Genomic DNA, 24,317 nt, shown 5'->3' with positions numbered 1-24,317 from the left:
TTTCAATATTTTCTTAAAAAAGATATACCAAAAAAAAGAGTGCTAATAAAGAATGTAAGTTATAGAGATCTCTTATTCACTTATATAATCACCTAAAGATATTGAGAAAATTTTGGTGAATAGCTATTAAACCACTTTATAATAAAGAATTAATGGTCTTTGACATTTTAGGTTTAGATGTATAGGATGCAGACAATATTTGGAACACGCTGCCCTTCTCAAAGGTGAAAAAATGGACCTTAAGAATACGTTTGATTTAAGGAAAAATGACAATTATATAATACTGTGATATGACTAGCATAACTAGTGATGTTGATTTCTGCTTGTGTGACAACAACTAATATTTAAGAAAATAGTAATGCATAAATTTCAAGTCAGTTAATTGGCAAGTTTTGAAAATTTATTATCAATGAAAACTAAAAACTTGGGATTAAATGGACATGGATAATTCCTTCAGCTTCTTTGTGTAGAAAAGGTTGGGATTTTTGTAACCTTTGTTCTTAAGCCCTCTAATGAAAAACATACATTTAAATATATTTTCTGTATTTTAGCACCCATAAAGAAAAAACTGCCATGAGACATTCTGCATAGCATAGCAGGCTTCTACTGCATTCAAGGCCTGGTTGTGGCAAAACAGTGTAACAATGCTGTCTGTCTGAATGAGACATAATCTTAAAGGACCAAAAAAAAAGAATAATAATTATTTTCTTTCCCTCATTAGCTTTACTAGGCAATCTCATAACTATTAGGCCAATGCTGATGATTTTCAACAGTTGCAGAGATAATGGCTGCTCAGAGTTGTGGTGGAGTTTCCATCTTTGTGGAGCCCCTCACAATTTGGCAGAATCTGACCTGGGCAACTTGCTGTGTCTTCAGAGATTGCTCTGCTTTAGACCTTCCAAAGGCTCTTTTTAAACTCAGTTGTTCTAAGGTTCTTTAGCTGACAGCCAGCAAGACATTGAAATAATGGCTGCAGCTTTCCATTTTACTTGGAAAAGGTGAAAAAAAAAGTTAGCTCTTGAAGATATAGCTGAAGGAAAAAGTCTGTGTAAATGAAAGGTTTAAACAGCTTCAGAACAGCAGGATGCACAGTGTTGTACAGCTCTTGAGCTTATTATTCAAAGGGACCCCACTGAAAAATATAAGATTTTGGGCAGACAGGATCTGCAAAAATGAAGAGGAAATATTCCTGTTTATGGTCCTTGCCACATTTTTCCTATTATCTATCGCCTTATGCTGAAGTCCTGAAAAGGTTAAGTGTGTGAAAAGACAGAATTTTAAAGGACATGGACTGTATTGAATCCTTCTCAGTTTACTTTGGCAGTGTATTGGGAACTGAGAAGCTTCACAACACTGTGTATCCTTGAGACCAGCACCTCATCAGGAGGCACCCAGGAACCTCTAATCACTGCCCTTCTGAAGTGCCCTGAGACACTATCCAAAGTTCCTCCTGCTTTATTCTTCTGCTTTTATATTGCCTTTTTCTTTGCTAAATACCTATCTGTTTTGTCCATTCTTATAAAAAATGCCCAACTGTCTTTTTTGTTCAAAATTTGATGAATTTATTTGATTCCATCTAAGCACAGTGTCACTAAAGTCCAGGTGAGATGCAGCTGTGTACTTTTTTTTTTTTTTTGCAGCTGGAAACTCAGCCTTGCCTTACCCTCCTCCCAGGTCAGCTGCTGACATCCAGCTGCCTGGAAGATTTCTCTTCCAATGGAACTGGATGGAGGAGGTTGAAATGATGTGAAGGCAGACTCCTGGATATGCAGAAAGCAAAGGTTATCCTTTACCCACAGACTGTGTGGCCTTCCTTTTGTGCCAGCACACTTCTCTGGTGTTGTTGACTGGTCTGAGACTGATCTGTTCCTTCTGGCAGTACTCATGACTACAAATTCCTGTTTCATTTTCCTTGCAGTGCTACCATTTCGTGACTATCTTTAAGAATAACCTTTTCAATGCACAATCTAGTGCATCCAATTTTTAGAGTTAATAGTGTGGCGAGAGAGAGAGAGAGGTATGTAATCAGAAAGGATCATGCAGAAGGACATTGTATGATTTTATATTAAAACAAAATAATCTTTTTTTTTAAACAGTATTTTAGTCTGTTTTAATTGTCAGTATTAGTGCCTACAATTAATATCAAACAGTAACTTATAAATACTCCAAATAATGTATATGAAGTAAGAAAAAAGGCTATTTTTCAACAACCTAGCATTAGGGTAATACAAGCCAAGGTGAGAAACCACTATGAGCAAGAAGCATGGGAAAGGGAAGGAGGGCAGAACAAAAGAGTTGAAGAGTGAAGGAGGGAGATAAAATTGTCTTACTAACCATTGGCCACTTTTAAACAACTGGCAGATTTAAACAGCTGTATGATAGTTTTTCCAAATATCCTTTGGAAACTTGAAAATAGAATAGATAAGAAATTTTATCATTATGGTATATGCATACATTTGAATTTCTGATATTAGTGTTGGTTCAACAATGAGCTATCTATCTCAAGAAACAGGTATAGAGGATGTGTTGCTGTACTATTCAACCAAACTTCTAAATTGAAACATCAGCAGAAGATTTTGAATTAATACTGTCAAAAGTCTAACAAATTTTAATTATAAGAATTGAAGCACTTTAATATGCCAAGATTAGTCTTTAAACGTATTTTTATATCTGTTTTTTCCATGTTAATGCTCTAATGAAATTAATGACAAGCTAAAGGAAATTTTGTTTACTGCTGCCACCCTATTAATAGTTTGCTTTATCACACAGAGTATTTCACCACTAATTTGCAGAAATTGTGTATAAATCAGAAAAGAATGATTCTGCTAACCTTCCAGAAGTGGTATTGCTATTTGGGAACCATTTATGTGATTTCTGTGTAGCACACGGCTCCTGATTTACATTCCTTAATTCCTTGCCATATGTTGAGGGCTATTTAATAATTAGAGCATTTAACACTGTGAAAGCAATGTAAATCAATTCCCCTCTTACCTGGGATTATTGTGCACATCAGAGGACATTAAACACTTTAGTGAAGTGCAGCTGCAGAGATTGGATCTAGTCTGACCAAATTGCATTCATTTTTATATGCATACATATTCGGTCCACCCCATGCATTTCTTTTGTTGAACCAGTAGAGATCACATGTCCTTATCTGCAATTTGTTTGGGAAAACCAGGATGTCCCATGTTCCATCTGCTTAATCTGTGTTTTTTTACAGGCTGCAAATTAAGTATTTTATAATCGTGTAGTGTTATGACTAATAGAGCTGACTGAAATAAAAAATCAGTGCTATGGACCACTGACATTCACATATGGTTCAATAGAAATCAGTTAAAAATTGGTGTGTGCTGTAAAATTTTATAGACTGCTTACATTTATGGTCTTTGATGTGAAAGTAGTTTCCTGGAGTTACCTATCTTCATTTAGCACATTCTTCTGTTTTAATTAAAAAAATGGCATTCTCTCCATCTCTTAAATACCTAGATGACATGAAAGCAATGTATCTTCTGAATGAATAATTGCCTTGAATGCTGCTAGTTCTTCTTTGTTTGTCTCAATTGCTTGGTGCTGATTCTCTCATACAAGAGAGGTAATTGTCTTCCAACACATTCCCTCCTTTTTCTTTCTTGTATCCATTCTGAGTTGATCTAAGACAATAGGTTCCTCAGAGCACTCCTATCAGGAAACTGGGAGGTATTAGAGCTTATTAGTATTATTTCCATTCTTTCAAGTATGCAAGCCTCTCAGAACAACACTAGAAAGCAGCAAAGGAATGGAACAGGTGAGAAAGTCTGTGTTTATATTCAAGAATTTAGAGGTGGTTTGAAGGGACAATTCCTACCCTTAATGCACCAGCATAATGTTCTAGATATTTCATTTTGAGTGACAATCTAAAGCCTTCTGTAGATGCCTGTTTATTCTCACTAGTTGAAATAATAATTCTCACTGAATGAGAAGCAGCTGAAGAGAGTTGTTATATTGTGGTGTATATAAATGAGAAAACCAAAGGTTTTAGTTTTAGATGCAATGCTGTGTTTATATAACCCCTCTGCCATCCTAAGGCATTCCATAGCATTTCATGGACTTGTTTGTGTCAATAATTTTAATTGAGCATCAAACAGGGAACTACTTTTTACCAGATGTCTAAATGTGAACTTTTGGTACTGCATCATCTCATACAGTTTCTGAAAGGAAAAGGGAAGAGACTTCCACCTAGGAGAAAAAACAAACAAACAAACAAATAAATAAGTAAAGATGAGAAGGGAGAAATAGAAATGCCTGTTGTTTGAGATAAGGAAATGGTCACATTTTTAATAATCCCTTTCCATCTGCTGAGTGTTAAATGCTGTCAGAGAATTCTTTATGTTTTTGCTAGACATTTTGTCTTTAATGACCATTAAAAGAGAATTTAAAAAAAGGAACAGATAATCTGGTTTGCTACTGCATGATATGCTATTCTAAAAATAATCGACTATTTTAAAATAATATCTGCAGTAGATATTAGCTGCATTTTCACAAAGCCATAGTTTCTGCTTAGAAGAATATGCACTTTAAGAAACCAGTTTCTGATTAAACTCATACTAGGCATTGTTTCAAATAAAAAACCTACCCTATTTTTAAATCTATGCCTGTGAAAAGCATTTTTTCATGCTTTTAATTTAATATTAAAAGCCCAATCTGTTAATTTAATATTAAAAGGAGATTCCAGTCCCAAATATATAGTCTTTCCACATATAGAAGCCTAGTGGATTCTCAAAGTTCCATGGACAGCCAGAGGCGAAATCTCTTGTCACAGACAAAAATAAAAGACAAATTTGAGGCTGCTTAATCCAAGCTCTGGGAGTATCCTGGGAGTATGTTTTAGAGGAGATTCTGGGAAACACTGTTATCTGTAAAGTAGCTTGGGGACATTCAAGTGACTCAGCTGTGAGACTTTTGAGTGCTACAGTACACTTCCTGTAGACACTTCATAGAGCCTTAGACTAAAACCTGTTTTAGTATTAACTGGATGGCAGAAGAATAACTGACAACTCTATAACATGTTAAAATGGGACTTAAAAATTGCTTCATTGCTGTCCATGCCAGTATTTTTTGTTTATTTGGGAGATGCTTGTTTAAGTATTAAAATGATTCACTGTTGGATGAAGCCATGAACTTGTTGTCTGTCAGGCCTCCTGTTTAGCAGGAAGCTTATTGCCCATGACCATCCCCAGAGTTGTCCTGCTAAGCAAAAAATGTTAAGAATAGAATATAAAGAACAGCTTGGCAGCCAGTCTGATTTGTGCTGTGTCTTGAAACCCTAACCTTACTCCTTCCTTCCCTGCATTTCAGCAACTGTGAGGCTCAGGAATGTGTGAGGAAAGTGTGTGTCTACGTGTTCTTAAGCATGCTAGGCATTTAGGGTGTTAACATGCACACAATCTCTGGCTGATTTTAGTAATTCCTCTGGCTAGCTTTTTTGAGAATATAGAGTAGTCTGGATAAACATTAATTTCCTGTACTTCATAGTTATTTTACCTGGCTTGAAATTTGAACTGCTGCCTGGATGACAGAAGGATTAGAACACTGTCTAATTTTATTTTTTTTTTGATAGTGTGTCACAGTCTTCTGAAATACTATTATAGAATTTCATACAGAGTTACCTATTAAAAATGTATTTGAAGATCCTGCTGAAAAAAAATGCATTAGAAGTGCCCACTAATATGCAGCTCTATTAAGTAAAAGCACTACCTCCTTCTACCATTGGTTCCTGTCATGCTTGAATGCAAAGTACAAGGCTTGCAAAAGATAAAAGAGCTGCAGCTCCATTTTTAATGACTATACAATCCAGGACTATAATATCCAGACACTAAGCACAGACATTAAAATTAATCTGTCTGAAAGGATCTTCATTTTCAATGCTTTCTTATGTTGATCTCTAGAGGACCTCCATGAGCATTTGGGACTTTGGAACATGGGAGTTTCATACTTTGTTCTGGTAGCAGCAAGCCTTGGGAAGATGCCAGCTTCTGGTGACATGAGTGCTTGCCACAGAACAAACAAGACAGTCCTTCCCAGAGCTTCATCACAGTTTCTGTCAGCTCCAGAGTGGCAGCTTCTTTGCCATGGCTGACCACAGAGACAGACACAATCCAAAGGCTTCTGCTGAAGCTGGTAATCACTAGGGAAGACTTTTTCACTGACTTCAGTGGGCTCTGGCATGCTTCTCAAATTGCTCATTAAATAATTAACAAGGCTAATAAGTATTGTGACAGAGTCTGTTTTAAGTTAGAAAAAGTATTGTGTAGCCAAAGAATGAAATGCTCTATGTATGTCTATATATTTTAAGTTTCTTGGCCATCCCACTGAATTCTGTAGCCATTTTACAGGTGCTTGATGCAAAAGACTTCTGATATTTTTCCAGGAAATTACGAGAATTTAGGGGTTTTTTTAATGTTTAGAATGTGGGAAGGTCCTGAAGGACAGTGTCTTTTCATAACTTGTACTTTCACTTTCAAGTTGATACATTACATATTTAATACATATATGAACCAAAGTGGCTTCTGAAATCTAACTTGGATGAAATCTAGAATGAGTGATCTTGGTAAGAAAAGCAGTTGGGCTTATGTAAGTGGTGGGCAAGCAAATAAGCTAGCAAGAAAAATGAAGTTATTGAAGAATAAATAGCCCCTATACAAAAAAAGCACTTAAGAAACCCGGACTTGGCTGCATTAAGACTGCAAAGAGAAGCTGGAAGCTGGTACTTTTAAAAATGATACTGCTGTTAGGAGTAGATGTGGTTTGAAATGCAGGAGGGACTGTCAGAGTGAGTGTATCAAATGGGATGATTTATAAATGCTATGACTTGGAATAAAGCACAGAGATTAAACTTGAAATTAGCCTAGAAGTGTAATGCAGCAGAATTTGCCAAGGTGTTCCATGACTCTAAGTAAAGAGATCATAAAATTCAAACATTTAAAAAAAAAAAAAGAAGAGCAATAACGACTTCTGAGTATAAGTTTCTACAATCTGAAATAAATTTGGGAATTTTTCTGCTTTACCTACATGTTATGGTTTTCTTTCTAATAGCACAAAGCCTCTAAGCAGAGTAGACAGAAATATGGTCTCATGTGAATAATAACTTTGCCCTCCCTACTTGTGTGATGACACTGATTCAGGTCAGTTCAAATAATTACTGCTCTACTTTATCAAAGTCTGCTCTCTTCCAGACTTCTTTGAGTGCTCTTTTTGTCTTTCTCTGTCTCATTCTTTAGAGAGTGTTGGGGCAGTCTGTTTAATTTTAGCTCTGTCATGCTCATCCAGTTGATCTAAACAATGCAGTAGTCATATCTATTACTCAGCCTGGTAATTATAAACACTCCTCATCCTGATGGAAGCTGTAATGTCTAAAGGTTTAGTGCTGATGTTTTACTTTTTATTTGTGTGATGTGGTTTTGGTTTGCCAAATGTGTTGTGTGTTAGCTAAGTTTCTTTTACTTCAAAATTTAAGTAGCCCATTTCAGCAAGATCACATTTCTTCCAGCCAAACTCAATTATATTTTCAATTTCAGGTTTCTATTGAACATCTTGTGCAACTTTAACTAAAAATTCCTCACATTGGTAGTTTATTTTAGAGCTGAATGGTTCTGATTTTTTTTTCTTCATGGTGTGTGAGGATGTAATGAAAAGGGAAGAAAGGGAGATTTGGTGGATTTCATGGTAGTCTTATGGGAACAAGTTTCATGTTGCCCATGTGTTTAGATTGTCCTTCCCAATGATTTAATTTACTTATTTTCAACATTTTATCTCTCACTTTTTAAATTGTACCCTGGTCAACACTACTGGTCGTAATTACTCAGTTATCACAAGTATTTATACAACCAAAGCATCCATATTGTATTAATACCTTTACAATGAACCTGTAAATTGGAGGAATACTCTGCTTAAATGATAGGGAAAAAATCCAAAAAGCTGTCTAGATAGTTAATTGCTTTCTTAATCACTTGGCAGACAATACCTCTGAGATTGTCAAAATGTTGCCGGAGGTGACAAAAGTCTATGAAGTCCAACAGTAATGAGTGAGAGTATCTAAATATCTTTTTTTTCCCAGTGCAAATAACCAATTAAGTTATGCACTTTTGGGTTGTTTGAAATCTCTTTCATGTTGAAGTACTGGCAGGGTTCAGGCTAGACACTGGTTGATTGATTGGCCCAATGTGGTATGAGCTGCACCAGTCAGTACAGTAGCCTTCTCATCAGGGATAAAATACATTCCAGCTTAAACGTCTTAGTTACCCCCTACTTGATTTGGAAAAGGGATCTGAATCCATGTTTCCCACTTTACAAAACCTTTTATGTAGACATGGGGCTTTTGGTCATTCTGAGAAAGTGGCTTCTTCCACTGGAGATGTTTTACTTGTTTATTAATACAAAATAGCTACATATGTGTCAGAACATAGACTGAGATATTTTTTTTCCTGCTGGCCTTTGAGGCGTTCATGGTCTTTGGCCAATTGGCCCCACAAGACTTAGGCTTAGGTTTGTCAGTTCCCACATCTCCTGGACCCCACATATGGTGAAATTCATTACTTCCAGTGCCTGGGCATCCTGTGGGGAGCAAAGCTGTTGAGACATGTTGGCACATCTCAGAGATGGTGTGGGCATAACTGTCTACAAATCTAGTTCTTAAAGTTGATAAACTGAGTAGGAATCTGTCAAGCTAAGTAATTAAAAATGCTGAAGAGGAACATGCAGCTGAAGCCTTTCCTTACCAACACATGTTGGTAAGGAAACAACCAAGTTTGGGTCTGAAAATGTTGCCAGTGTCCTTTTCATCTGTTCACTGGGGTGCTTCCCCTCTAGAGCTCGTGTCATTCCTCCTTTCCTGAAAAGAGCCATGAGAGAAGCTGATAGTCAGGTTTAATGGAAACTTCTAAAATAGAGAGCAGCTCTTGTCAAGTGCAGGCTCTAATTTAAAGCAGAGACATGAACTCAGTTACTTTGTGTCAGGTTCTGTCCTGACCACAAAGGTGAATTTTCTAAGATACAGCATGCTTCCTCAGTCTTTGGAAGGAATTGTTCTGCTTTGTGTAAATAATTAGATCTTGAGCAGAGGCTTCAATTTAAGTCTGCTCTATCCCATGAGTACTGCTGGGCTGTGGAATCAGTCTCTTGCTTGTTTTATTGCTTTCTCTCTCAAAATCTTTCTGGCTCAGTAAATTTGTAATTATTTATAGTTTGAGGAACTCGTCGGGACTTGGTTGAGAGCCAGTTCTCTAGGCTGCTTGGCAGCATTGGGATATTTTTGCCTTAAGGTGGAAATATAACTTGCCAGGGAATTTTAGGTACTGACAATGTTAGACAGCAATGTAGGAATAAAGACGATTCAGATAAATATATGTGCAAAATTTAACCATTATTATCTGGACCACAGAGATATTCAGATTAACTTTGATTGATTTAAATGGAAACTTGGAGCTTAAATAACTTTGTGGAGCTTGTCCAACATACTTTAAGAGATAATTGGGCTCCAAAATCAGTCTTAAGCTCTATCCCTGAGCAATTTTCTCAAATTTGTGGAGAAAGCAAATAATAAAGTTAAACCTGCACCTCAAGTGTCACTTGTATCCAAGGTTCTTCATTCATAGGACCTTTTGGAAATGTGTTTAAATTTGTGACCTGAAGTAATAAGGTTTGCAAAATTAGAGGTCTCTTGGGAAAGAGAGAAGAAAAAGTAGTAAATATAATGTCTGTGTGTGTGATCTGCACTCTTCTTTTTGACTGAGTGTTAAGCATCAAATTTGTCATATACACGTGAAAATTATCTTAGTAATGTGCAAATGTTCTCTCAGCACAGAATTTTTTTTTCATTTGCTATCTGGTAATGGTACTAATGCAGTTTGCACCAGTGTTTTCTACATACAGGACAAAGAGTAAATACTGAATATGATAATATATCACATTATTTGTGTTGCAGATGTCCCTACATATAGTTCTGTGCACATTTTGTGGGTAACCTACACCTAAGAAAAGCTGTTAGTTTAGCTAAAAACATATCTGAGAATGTTTTCCCAAGTCATATTTTTTGCTACAGTAAAGAAGGGTGTTGACAGTTAAGCTAAATTCTTTTTTCCAGGTCAGTGTGTTTTTCTGATCGTCAAAAAGTCTCACTCATCTCTAAAGAAACACTAATATTTAACTGAATTATTGTATTATAGCAAATTCCTGTTTTGAACCAGTTTTAATTATTTCAGAATACTGAATATTACTTTGTTGAAATAAAATATCTCATATGCAGCCCAAGTATTCTGCTGGTGTAAATGACATGAAAGTATTTATAGTACTGCTTTACAGGGCTGCTGAATTTCCTAAGTTCTGAGTAGGCCTTTGGAGGAGCCCTGGTAGACTTTACATAGAACTGTCAATTTAATAAATGATATAATGTCTGTTAATAGATATCAGCTTTTCAGAGTTAAGTCAGCTGGGGTCTCTTAGCCTACCAGCTTTCAATTCCTGTCTCTTCCCCCAGATATTTTCTCCACAATATACTGTTGTTCCAGTCAACACCATGAGAAATTAAGTACAGTGTCTGATTCTGGTCTTATTTACACCAATGTGAATCAAGAGTGCAACTGTTAATGTAATACTTAGAGGTATTACTAGCCCTTACTGGTGAGCTTACTCTGCATTTACTTTGTTAAAGATGGAGATTTGAAAGAGAATCATGGTCCATATGAAGAAATTTTCTTGATAGTTAATGGATAAAGTGAGGTCGTTGAAAGTGAAGTGCTGATGTCAAGGGGAGAAATGATTTTTTTTCTTCTCACAAATGAGTTCAATTTACGAATTGGAAGTGGTTTTATGTAGGGCATAAGAGATATGACTTTGAGACTGTTGTAATTTAATAGTGGATAACGAATTAAGATGCTGAAGTTGGATAAATAAAATTGTTGCATAAACCACCTAAACCAAAAATAAAGAACTGGCAGAACATGACTTTGAAATATCTGTGTTCCCACAGATTTTTCTGCTTTTACAGCTCCGTGTTGCATGACCTCCTCTGACCCCCATTCCCTGCCAGCCAGTCAGTGTCTTGAGCTGTCAACAGACACACTAAGGAGCTTGTCAGATAAGGGCAGCATGTTGAGTTGGAGCAGTGCTTGATGGATTAAGACTCTGGCTGTTTCACCTGTGCAATTTCTGACTTGTATTATGAATGACATTTTCAAGGCCTTTGGGCAACATTGCCAAGCGTGCCCCTGGATACCATATTACAATGTCAGAACAATGTCAATTCCAGTTAAATAATTTTTATAGAAAAATAATTAAATTAACATCAAGCTTTTGACAGCATTTCCACAAAAACTCAGAAATCTTCAGTTGTTTCCCATAGCACTGCAACTTGATCTCCTTTTTTGTTATTGTTGTTGACATAATTAAAGAGCAGTATTTTATTTTTGCTTCTCTCTTTTTTTTTTGCATGCTTCAGCAGCCTTTCAGTTACAGCCTTGCAGTGTTCTCACAGGGAGTATTAATTCTACTTTTAAAATAATGTCTGTCTGAATTTTTTTTTATAGTACACATTAGAACTGCATATGTATACTTTAAAAGTTCTGTCCCACCAAAATCACTTTTGATGGTTTTTGATTATCTTAGAGAGATTGTCTGCTATTTTAGCTGCCCAAAACCTGTATTTACAGCTCTTTTTGACTAAAAATTAAAATTAAAAAGAATTAAAAGTCCAACCCAATCTACTAGGCCTGTTTTCTTATGAAAGCATCCTTGACACATTAATCAATAATGTAGCCAGTTTCATGCAAACAAACATCTGGAACCTTTCTGAAAATTTTGCAGATTTTGCAGTGATCACACTCCTTTCTGCTTTTCTTTTAAACATACACAGAATGAGCCATGTGTGTTTTGTCCCTACTCTCTGTGAAGAAAGGACTCTAGATTATTTTGCTGAGAGGGGGAATGAGTAATACCCAGGTCGTTCTCAAACACGAAAAATACTGTGAAAATTTATTTCAATAAAGAGAATGCTTTCTCAGCATTCTCCAGGAAAGGGAGAGCTCTCATGTATGCAGAACCCTGCATGTCTAGCTGCCTCACATCACAGACACTGGAACTCTGTGTACCCTGTCAGGGATGCAGGCAGCTGAGAAGGGACATATGAAAGAACTCGAAAACATTTTGAAAACTTCTGTCAGACAGCAGACCAAAGGAACTCATTGAAAATTTAAATGCCTCTATGGAATCTTACCATTTTGACAAACTGGTAAAGGCTCATGAGGAACCTTTTCATCTGCCTTTTCTGATCATCTCCATTACTCAGCCTGGGCTGGTTTAGACTTCAGCCTCTGCAAATTCTCTGCCAAGCAGCCTACTTCAGCTGAGCCAGCTCTTCTACTGAGGAACAAGTCAGCAGGATTTCACACCATCAGGAAGGATATCCCAACAGCAGGAGAGTTGCCATAAAGGAATTGGTGATGCCACTGATATCAACTCTAGCTAAGCTCTGAACCACTTTTCTAATTTTTTGACAAGCCAATGATGTTGACATTTTCCAGTGTGACTACTTAATGCTGGCAGACACCTGTACTTCACATTTCTTACACATAATGTAATCCTTCTGCCTCAGCTTCACAAGTATGGAAAATTGAGGATAATAAAATAATTATCTTCATAGAGGAGTTGTTATAATTAAGTTTTTTAAAAATCCTAGATGTAATTAAAGTACACATCAAATATTCCAGCTGAGGACAGATAAGGATATATAAATCTTCTGCAATTTTTCATATGTATTACTTTTCCTTACTTTCTATTTTTTATTTTTTCCAGTAATGATAGTCAGTTCAATTAAGGAAGGGGAATCAGAAGAAACCAGTGCTTGAGAACCATGTGCAATATGATCTTAATAATTACTGCTTTTTTTACTTCCACAGGATGTGCTCTTCTTCCTTCCTTTATCATTAACTTTATTGATTATATTTTGTCAGTTTAACTTTGGCTTCCGTTATCTGAGAAACTGGTCTGATCTAAGTCAGATAGGGCTTCCTTTTTAATATTTATGACCAAAGCAAGTCAGAAATGGTGCTGTAATAGCCTATGCAGAATTTTAGATGTGATGGTGGCAGCTGAGTGTTACATTCTTTGCCTGAGATTTTTTCCCATAAAAGAAGCATCTTAAATAGAAATATCCTTACCATTTGCCATTCTAATTTCTTTGTATAAACTTCAAAAGCAGTGATTCAAAATAACTTAAGAGCCCACAAGCATAAATGAATCCACCACCCTTCCTCCCAACAGAGGGTTCTTTAAAATCTAGACTGCTTTTCAATATGGGCCTCCATTGATTTAAGCACTTTTGAAAAACAGGCCTTTTAGTTATGTGCTTACATGTCCCTTGAGGAAACAGATTTTATAATCCCAAAAGAAAAAGATTATCCTTAACTTTTCTCAAAAAAGCAGGTGAGATTTGTATGCAAACACATGTTGCATTGAACATCTTTTAGCTGAGTATATTCCTTGGCTTTTCCAAAAGAACTGATGGTCCAGAACTCTTTGAATCTCTGGTGGGCTAAGTATGATGACTTATGCTGTTCTTGACAGAATATGAGTTATAAAAACCTGTAACTGTTGTGCCTGCTAGATTAATTTTGATTAGGGAGTCCATTTGAAAGTGTGCTTTTTGCTTCTGAATTGTTTGTGTGACAAGCATATATACTCCTTCAAAGCAATAGCCACAATATTTGTTGTAAAAAAAGGAAGATTAATTTTTTTCTTTTGTGAACATTGATTCTGAACCCTCAAGTTCAAACTTTTAATTCAGAGGAACCTTTATTCTAACACTACGTAAAGTAACAAGGAAGAAACAAAGACTCAGGCTGCTAACACAAAGAGATAGTAACATGAGTAATTCAGGGTTTATTACATTTCAGCTTCTTTTGTCTTTAAGAACTTGTTTTCTGGAAGGTAGAGTATGAATATAAACTTCTTAACTATGCAGAATTTGGAAAATAGGAGGCAAAAAATAAAAATCTGCCATTTCCTCCTTAGTGTACTTTTTCTTAACACAAACCAATCTACAGACTATTCTAATAGCATAAGTTGTGGTCAATATGTTTGTTCTCTCTGTTTTCTCTGCTCATTTCTGATGGAAGAGTAGATCTAGAAGAGTTTAGAAATCATAGAATATGGGATTTTTTTTGTAATTAAAACTTGGAATGCAAGGCAAGCTAGAAGATTCCATGTGCTGTACTTTATTATATGCAAATATTAAAGTCATTCCACTGTGTCAAATAATAAATGAGATAAAAATAGCTGATAGCAATAGAGTGAGGTTACACAAGGACCATGTTTCCAAGCATTTGGCGGGTGGGAGTGTGCAGGTAAGGATGTGACTTTGTTGCCTATAGTAAGGTTCCTTCAAGTTATGCAAATATATTTGAAATTAGCCTTGATACTCTGCTGTTGGGATACTTGGTTGTCAGTCATATTTTTGTAACACCAGTGCTTTTCATGAAATTATAATTAATATTTTGTATTGTCATCACAGTAAAGACCAAATTTCACAATTAGTCCCTGTAGCACCATTTTACCTCCTGAAGAGTAGCTCTCTTATCACTCTCCCATTTCATTCCAGTCTGTGCCAGGTAACCATTTGGAGATAATAATATTTTTTTCTTTTTTCTGGAGAGTCTCCCACAGGCAGCATGAAATCTCTAGTCCTCTGGAATGTGCTTGTGGCTTCTGTAGGATACTTCAGCCAGACCCAGACTTTATCCTTATTGAATACCAAGAACAGTGCAGACTCAACACTGTTTCTGTACACTGACCTAAAATTTGTTTGTTAGATGTTTGGAGTAGAAATCAACTCACCTTGTGTAAGGATGTTTCATAAGAGATTCCAGAAGCCTCTATCATACAAATAAACATATCTCAGGACATGCAGAAGAATTGTAGGAGTCAGTCTTCATTTATTTGCTTAAAAGCAGATATGATCTTGGGAAAAAAGATTATATTTGCTAGGAAGGGGTTTATGAAGTCCTATATTCTAGCGTCTGGCTGAAGAAGGAAGTTTCCTTATGGATGACAACAGATGAATATTCCTCGCCCATGCTCCAGAAGTTGTCTGAAATCACTATACCTTTGCAGCTGTATCCCTTTGAAAATGCACTGCTCCCCATGCAGCTGCTCAGGGATCAGTCCTGGCCTTTTCCTGGTGGCTGGTAGAGACTCTGCTGTCACGACTGAGCACCACTGTTTTCTCCCAGTAAAGAGCAGGGATTGTACTCTTGGCCTCAATATGATTAGAAGTAAAATTTGCTTTTATCATGTAGTTGTTAAAAGGCAGCTTTTAGGAAAACAGAAACTATTAACTACCCATATCTAATAATGATTAAATATTGAAATATAATCGTAATATAACAGCAGGATCACTTATACAAGGGGCAGTTGTATTATTTTTGGGAACGGGAAATTCTGTGATGAGTCAAATTACACCTAGTTATATTGAAATCTTACTTTTCCAATCAGCAGCTGGCTTTAAGGCAGAGAGTTCCTTGTGTTGACTGTCTAGAATGCAGACTGCAGTTGGTAACTGCTGTAAGAAATTTCCTGTGCATACTATCCCTCTTAATGAATATCATTTTATTTTGTGCCTAATTGAAAGCTGAAGATAGAAAAATAAGCAATTATTTTTCCCTGCAGTACAATATCTAATATTCTGATTTCATGGCTGTCTGACTGCCATGATTAGGAAGGACATTTTCTCAAAGTGTTCACAGTACCACAGCAATATATCAGAAGGATTGCATATCAAGGAAAGGAACTGTTATGTTAAAATATGTGCCACTCAAAACATACATGCAATTGAAAAGTTCTGATGCTGTTTTGTTACATTTGGTGCAGTCAATAATTGCCTTTTCAAAGAGAAAGCTATTAAGAATGTAGAAACCAGCCTTCAATTAGAAGGGCTTTAATAGGAGAGATCTGCAACAACTGAGGTAACACCTCTGCAACAAAGGCATTTTGTTTAGGCTTAACTGTCCTTCCATGTTAAGTCCAAGATGCTGTGGTTATTTTTGCTGGTAGAGAAATGGAATATATGTGTGTAGGTGCTGATGACTGTATAGCTGAACAAACTGAAACAAACTACTCTGTTGGACAAATGCTTTTTCATTAACCTCTGTGTTAAGTGGGAGAGAAGCCCCCAGTATTTACAACAGGATACTGGTGAGGGGTAGTAAACAAAGAGAGAAACCTGTTCAAAATCTTGCATAGAGAGTTAGAAAAAATACTATCAATTTAAAATGTTTGCTTGTTTGTTTTTTTTTTTCTTTTTATATCAGATAGTATTACAGAAGTCTTCACTAACATCTATGTGACCAGTTTTGGACCTGTGTCAGATACTGATATGGTGAGTTCCTGAATCTTTTGCATATATGGGTAAAATGGTGTAAGATATGTATAAACTTCCTTTAAACTTGTATTCTTCTTTACCTTATTGTGGATGAATTTGAAACAATTTCACTGAAATCAGAAAGTGCCAAACCCCATGTAGCTCAAAATTTGGAAATTGGTTACGTACTTTACATGATGAGTGTGTTTGTGTTAGCTGTTTAGTTTAGACAAGTAAATCTCATTTTCCCACTGACTATACTCTGGTTTATATTCTGGAGCAATCTTGATATGGGTGAACTGGATTCCTCTCGGATGAAAATCTGAAATGAAAGGAGCACTTTAAATATTGGTAATAGACTGAGGGACCTGATGAGAATCAAGTCTAAACTAAACTTCTTGAAAGACATAGCTTGGAAGCTGGGTCATCAACATGATTGTGGTGTTTTACTGATCTGTCATTGATAATTTGCATTGTTTAGTAAGCATTTAAGGAAGTCAGTGACATTAAAAAAGAAAGAAACTTTAAGAATATTGCTCTGAATTATAGGGAATTGTTTGTAAGCTCACTGCAGATAATGCAGAGATTAGGGAGAATGTTTCTCACAGGGTAGAAAGACCTTATGGATATATCTTCTCTAAAAGGGAAGGGAAGAACAATCTCAAACTGACTTTAACTACTTGTTATTCTCCTGTCTAGTTGCCTGGTTTAGGGGAAGGTGGTTTAATTGACTCTGGGCAATGTGTAGGAGATAACAGAATTCTCAGCAGATTCAACAACAAACTTTTACTTGCAAAATTTAGAACATTAAGATAGAACTAGGTACTTGACAAATTTTAAAATAACATCCAGGCAAAGTAAGTACTTCACAAACTTTTATTTAGCAAACTTAAACTTAGCCAACCTTAACAAATCCAGACACAAAGCACTTACTAAGGCTTTTTTTTTAGTTTGGCTTACTATGTATTTTTAGAAGAAAGGGACAAAGAAAGAGAAAGAAAGGATGAGTAGAATGGTATCACGATCTGGATTTAGTAATAAGACTTGATTGTTACAGTTTTGATGTCCTTTGGTCTTATGCTACCCTTGCCAATCCTGCAAGAAATTATTTTTGAAGTGTTTTGAACATTCTTTATTATGTATGAGACATATAAAATACTACCTAGATATATCTGTAGATTATTAAAAATTACTATTTTTAAAATCAGACAATATTTCTTTTTCTATGAAAAAATTCAGGTTATGCCTCATACAAAACAGGGAGCATTATGATGTTATGAACAAGTTTATGAAGCTAATTTTTTCACGGTACATTGTACATTTTAAAAGTTATTTGCTTAGTGACTACCAGGTAATCATAGCTTTGGAGAATATATTCTGCTGGGGATTTGTGTTTGTTTTTTGTATGGGATAGTTTCAGTTTTCAAGCTCTATTTTGATAGTTATGAATGCACTAGTAAGTCTTCACATGAAAGGCCATTTCATAGGAGAAATAGACTTTGGTTTTTATTACTTTGCTTGTTGCTGATTCTCTTGAGGTGGTTTTTTCTAATGATTTTAGGCTTATTAAATTTTTCTTATTTTGTTAATAATTTTGTTAAAAAGGTATCCACAACTCTGTACAAAGACGATATGAACATCTTGACCTTGTTGGTCTAGTATCTCATGACTAGATTTTTTTTATTATTTATTATTTTAATTTTATTGGTAAAGTCTTGCATTTATGGTAGTCCTGTGCAGCAGGGAAATGATATTAATCCACTTCTAAAGATGAGTACTGAGGCACAAGGAGACTTACCCAAGGCTGTGCAAGTCATCTGTGCTGAAATGGGAATGTGATGAAAATCTCCCTGAGCGTTTTCCCTCACTCCCAACACACTTTTGACATCAGTAGATAAATGTATGGAGAGCTCTGGGTGTTTATTTGCATAGACACATAGACAGTGCAGTAAGGGGCCAGGTCCTTTGGTGCTACAGCTCTAACAGATCTGTGCAGAGGTGTTAATCAAAGCAGAATGCAGAGCATCAGAACGGCAGCTGTTACTCTAATGGGTAGGTTTATTTGCAGATAAGTAGATAGATAAGTAAGAGCAGTTTAATTCTTATTACTACAAGCTTCAGGGTTAATTTAGCTTGTTCTGTGGATAATTATAAAACAATTTTGACACGTATGAGCAGTCAATTAGAAAATTCCAACATGTGAGTTTTGAAATAATAGCTTCCAAACCATCACGTATTCTGTCGAACATGAAGGTGACATTAGACTTTTAACCAAAAGTACTTTTTCATTTAGGAGCTGCATGACTGAATCAATAATGTAAGCTATTATACAGAGGATTCATTGATATTTTCTTCTGTAAATGTTGAAAACTCTGGGATATTATAATTTTTTAAATGTCTTCCTTAAAAGGTTTAATTGGAAGAATAAATTTGACTCTTGCCTCTGTCCTCCAGAATTTTCAGTGTATCCCAAACTCAGATTTTTTCAGGAAGGTTGGGTGCCAGTCCCTGATGTCCTCTGCTGTCACAATGTGAATGGTGAGGCCCTCAGTCACAGGAGGTATTTAGGCTGAACACTGCTGTTGCCCAAAACTCTCATGATTATTGCTGCCCCTAGGATTCCTTCCACTGGGGTTTTTTATAGCAATAAAATCTTCAGGTGTGTGACTGCACCTCTTTGCATGATTTATTTTCCAGTTTGTGTTTTCCTCCTTGGTTAGTATCTTGTGAAGGATAGTGGTGCTTAGAAGAAGAGGGGTGCTTTTGAAAACAGGAGGGGGACTCACTGACAAGGGAGATGTTTAATATGCATTTAGAATATGGAAGAAGGAGGTGGCACACAGGCAGTGATGGGTGTATTGGAGATAAGGATGCAGTTCTCATGAAGTGTTGATTCACAAAGTTGATAAAATGTAATTCTAAACTTTGTTGTTGAATTGCTATGAATTTGTGAGCTTTCTGTTTTCCTTACAAGCAGTTCCCATCAATGTTAATATAGTATGGTGCACGATCTGTGACTCGATATGATTGCTAGAATGTGCATTTTTATTCACATTCACTGTATCTTTCCAGCATCACAACTTTGCCAAAATATAATTATGTCCAGGGGAATTTGATCTTTGATTGATTTTAAGATAGCTGAAGTTGCTGTTGATAAATTCAGGAAGTATAAGCTGAAGCTGAGATGTTTCCCCAAATGTGTTAAGAGTCAAAAACATTTGGTCCTTGTAGTGGATTAACATTTTGACTAAGTTCAAAAGATGCCACTCTCTGTTCTGACCAAAATAGTCAGCCACCAAATCTGTTCACCCTTGGCCAGGAGTCTGTTGCAAACTGTGCTTCCAATGAACAAAAATATTTGGGTATCTATATAATTTGTGTCAAAGAAAAGCTATTGTATGTCAACCACTCTGTTTCATGTCAAATATGCAGTGCCAGTATATAAGGATTTTCAGCTTCCTTTTGCAAACTGGTGAGAATCAAGGAAGGCAAAGCAAAACATGAGTTTAAACAGATTTTACTTTCACTCTTCTGTCTTTTTGAGCTGCTATTTCTCAGAAATTTTCAAGTTCAGTATTGTGATGCTATGCCTTATAGGCTTCCAACCCAATAAGTGATACAAATTTATTTTGACATTAGCCTTAGAGAAGAAAAGCTGCATTGTTTAGAAAAACAAACAAATGAAAAATTGGGCACAACAACTGAAAAACAAAGCATCTCTTAATTTTCTGAAGAGTTAATTATTATTATTATTGTTATTCTGAGGACTAAATTATTATTACAGAAGCTAATTAAAGCATTTATCATTAAATTAAAATGTTTAATATTTGAAAATTCAGAGGTAAAGGATGCACTTGGTTGGATTATAATTTGTAGGATAAAAAGGATTGAACATTAAACCTGATTACTTTTCTGTTTTTAAAAATTAATTATTTGAAATCTGGTAAACTGTACCATCATTATAAATCTACATGCTGCTAACTTAAATTTCATCACTGAAAGCAATGTATTTTTACCTCTTTTTCTCAGACTTGGTGTCTTTTCAGGCTCTCCTGACACTTTGGCTCCTAAAATTTCCCCCATAGCCATTTTATATAAGGCAGATTATGTAAACAAGGTGTGCTGTGAAAAAAGGTTTGCCAAAATTTAGCAAACTTTGTCTCAGAACAAGGTTTCTGATTGTTGCTGAGAATGGTCTTTCCTGCTTTCCTACAACACATGGTTAGTAGGTGGCAGGACTTGAATCAGTTGAGCTTGAATATTAAAACTAAGAAGCTTTCTGAAACTTTTGTATTTCACCTTGGAGTCTTAGATTTTCATAGTTATTGGGGAGTTTTGTTTACTGTGGTGACACTTTTGTTCCCAAAGGTGTAAACAACATTTTTTCCTAGTTTCTTGATGATAGACTTCCTGTTTTTCACTTTGAAGTCAAGGAACAGGAACATTTCTCTTTAGAGACTGTCATACACAGCTATTTCATCACTACACATAGTTCCATCTCATCAGTTTTCAACTGAAATGTCAATAAGTGTTTCTGATTTTTCAAATCAGACAGAATAGAAATTTTCAGTGAAGACTGAAAGTCAAATACAGAAATAATCAGAAGGGTGGTTACAGCATTCATCAATACAACTGAGGATGGTTCTTTAGAGATATTGACTGAACGTCGAACATTGTTTCTTTTTTTCTGTCTGTTTTTCCGATTTCCTCATTTCAGTTTGTATTTCAGATTTTGTTTGGGGGGGATTTCCTGTACAGCTTATTTTTCGCTCTGTTTCAGGGTCTAATTATTAGCTAGAATTCCTTAACGTTCTAGAATTCCTAATTCTGCAGCTTTGCAGAGCTGGTATGATATGCAAGTCTAGATAGAATAAGGGAATGCATCAAGATGATTTTTTTCCAAAAATATTTTTAAAAGTACTGTAATTACTTTTATGCAGTTATTATTTGAACTCAGAGAAGAATAAAGGGTAAAAGGAATTATAAACTTGGACTTTTTGGGTTTTGGGGAGCATTGGGGAACATCTAAGTTGTGTTTTTATAATTGGTATGTTTCTGAAAAGTCAATAAACTTTTTGCTTTTTTCCCTTTTATTATTGGCCACGGTAATTACCTTAGCAAGTTAAATCTATACACCGAAATTTTGATGAGAATATCCCACATGATCTCTTTCAGAGTTTCTGTCTTTTTATTCTGTTGGGAAGGCTTTTTCCTCTGTGCAACATCCTGCCAAGTGGATCAATATTGGAGGTGGATTTGTTAGAGGCTGTGTCCAAGCCTGTCGCTGCTGTTAGCTCTCTCTACCTTTGGATTCCTGTTCCTGGCACCAGGCGTCCACTGTGTTTCAGGGTTGCTCTTTCTCCATTCTGAATAAAAAAAGGATAATGACAAGTGTTTTTATTTTCAATGACAGCAGTGGCAAAATATACTGTAGTCTCTTTTCTAAGTAATTCCTATTTGTATTTTTTGCAGAATCTCTTATCCCTCCTTGATGCTTCTTTTATACTCAGAGTTCACTCTACATCAGGTATATGGAAAAAAAGAGAGAGAAAATCATTCCGAGAAGGTCCTTTTCATAAATTAATATTAATAGAAAGACATTCTCTTCCCTAGACACTATCATTCAAACTGGTTAAACACTTTTTTTCCAGTTTTTTTTTTTAATATTTTATGTTTAGACTAAATGCTTAGACAAAAATGACAGAAGTTGACAGATTAGACAGAAATAAAAGGCTTGAAACGAGTTCTTCAAATAGAGAAAAATTGTGCTGCAATTCCCTAGAAATATTCCACATATTCTTGATAGAATTAAAGGTCATATGTATCTGCAGACATTACTTATGTACTTAAAAATGAATACATGCTCCTTTGAAATGCAGTGATGGGATTGTGTTTCAGTTTTTAACAGGGCTGTTAAGGTTTTTGATGAAAAATAACCAACAGTGCAGTTTCAAACCACAGTCCTCCTTCATCAGAATATTTTCAAGGATTCTGTTCACTAGTATTTAAAGTCCACACTCCAAATGACCTGAAGGGAATTTCTGGCTGTCTGCTATTTCCTTCTATGTTCTGTGTTGTGCACACATCAGGAGGTAGGTTTTGGAGAAGAGGAAATGGACTCAGTTTATTTATCTGTGCAGTGAGGTTTGATGTTGATGCACAAGTGCTTGTGCAGAGCCTGAGTAGTCAGGGCTTATGATTGGAGCATTGAGGGGGTTCAGAGGAGAACTCTTTCAGTCCTCATATTGTATGACAATTGCTTGTTTTTAGAGAAGAGAAAAGTAGAAAGTGAGATGGATTGTTTGTCCAGTCTGGTAGGTGTGCCCAGGTAAAGCCAAGCAGTACAATGATGAAGTAGGTTATGCAGTCTGTGGTAGCCTGTGTGCCATCTGCACCCTGCAAAGATCTGCCCACAGACACAACCAACTAATGATGTGATCCTCCTACTGTAAAGCTAATTTCAGCACTCACTGAAAATGTCTACTGTGCATGTTTAATAAATTGAATTGCAGAAGTTGCATCACAAAGTTACACTCATCACCCCGACAAATATCAGATTATGGTAAGTGTGCAAATACTGGGCAGATTATTTTTCTTTCTAAAAAAGAACTACATTTTTTTAATCTTCTGTCTAAACATCTTGGTTTTCTTGAAAGTAATTTTGATGCTTAGATGCATTAATCATGTTAGTATTCTACAGCAGCAGTTACATACTAAGATTGTTAATGTTTTTAAACAAATCCAAAAGAAAAATTGCACGTTTCCTTAAGGCAGATGTGAAAACAAGAATGTACATTTTAAGAATGAAAAGAAAGAGATTGTACTGATTTAAAAATAAATATTAATATGCAGTTCCTATATTAGTTATGTGAGATTTAGGTCCATGAATCTGAACTATCTCATCAGTATCTCAACCACAGTGTTTCTAACTGTTTTAAGGACTCAATGAAAAGCTATATGTGCCATTTCCCCTTTGCTTGCTTTTAATTTTTTTTTAATTTGGCTTTTAAAAGTTTTATATTTTGCAGTATTTGAAATTTGTTTTTGTGGTTATATATATATATCCCTTAATGGCTTTAAGGGTGGTCAGGAAAAAGACAAATACACTTTAAATAAATGACTAAGAAAAATCTTTACAAATAGGGAATGAGGAACTCTGGCTTGAACTATTCATTAAACAAAATGTTGTGTTCCAGAAGGTAATTAATAAAATGTTCTGTCTGCTTCAGGACAAGACTGCTTGCTAATGGGCACTTACAATTTTTGAGATATTTGGAACATGTCCATCTTTACTCCAGATGCTAAAACTGCCAAAATCTGCCAACCACTTTTGGAAAGGATGAGAGTACATTTTTTGTTGTTTGAACTTCTCCCATACAAATCTGGCCTTAGCAAAAAAACCCCTAAAAACCAAAAACAAAAAACAAAAACAACTGCCACATAGTAGGGAGGAATTGCTTATACTCAGGTCAGTTAAAGCTTCTGCCAGAGATACTAAAATCTTTTTTATGGTGCATAGTGTTATGCACAACAACTGCATATTAAAAGAGAAATGAAATTTCCTCACCATTTTATCCTTCTGACCATGGAGCTGGCAGAGGGTCAAGTGCTTCTTAAAACTGTGGCAAGAATCTCATTATCTGTACCTAAAATTTCATGTAAGGTAGTAAAATCCATATTTGAAAGATCATGTTTAATCATACTGCATTAGAGTCTGTCTGTATAAGCACCATTTTAGACACAACACAGTAGGAAGCACTTTCTTGTCTAGAATTTATCACAGGAGTCCTCTGAAGACCTGGAAGTATGCTCCTGTGATTTTGTGGAGATACTGCACTACTGGAGAGTAGTTAGGTCATATCCAGAGAGAGAAGGGTTGTTTTTTTTTAATAGGAGAATATATACAGAATTAATGAAATTAGTATCAGGTATT

The 24,317-nt window shown here is 35.7% G+C and overlaps 1 protein-coding gene across 2 annotated transcripts in view; it reads left to right on the top strand.

The window, feature by feature from the left end:
* Nucleotides 1-24,317, top strand: part of GABRA2 (gamma-aminobutyric acid type A receptor subunit alpha2) — a 64,159-nt gene that overhangs the window by 9,788 nt on the left and 30,054 nt on the right. For both annotated transcript variants that reach the window (XM_088163322.1, XM_014887978.2), the window contains exon 4: nucleotides 16,335-16,402. In XM_088163322.1, the coding sequence (XP_088019448.1) occupies nucleotides 16,335-16,402 (68 nt within the window). The remainder of the gene's footprint in view (nucleotides 1-16,334; nucleotides 16,403-24,317) is intronic.

Source organism: Sturnus vulgaris, chromosome 4, assembly GCF_052056855.1.
Source record: "Sturnus vulgaris isolate bStuVul1 chromosome 4, bStuVul1.hap1, whole genome shotgun sequence".
NCBI lineage: Eukaryota > Metazoa > Chordata > Aves > Passeriformes > Sturnidae > Sturnus > Sturnus vulgaris.
Note: the sequence above shows the minus strand (reverse complement) of the source record. Positions and strands in the feature narration are given on the sequence as shown.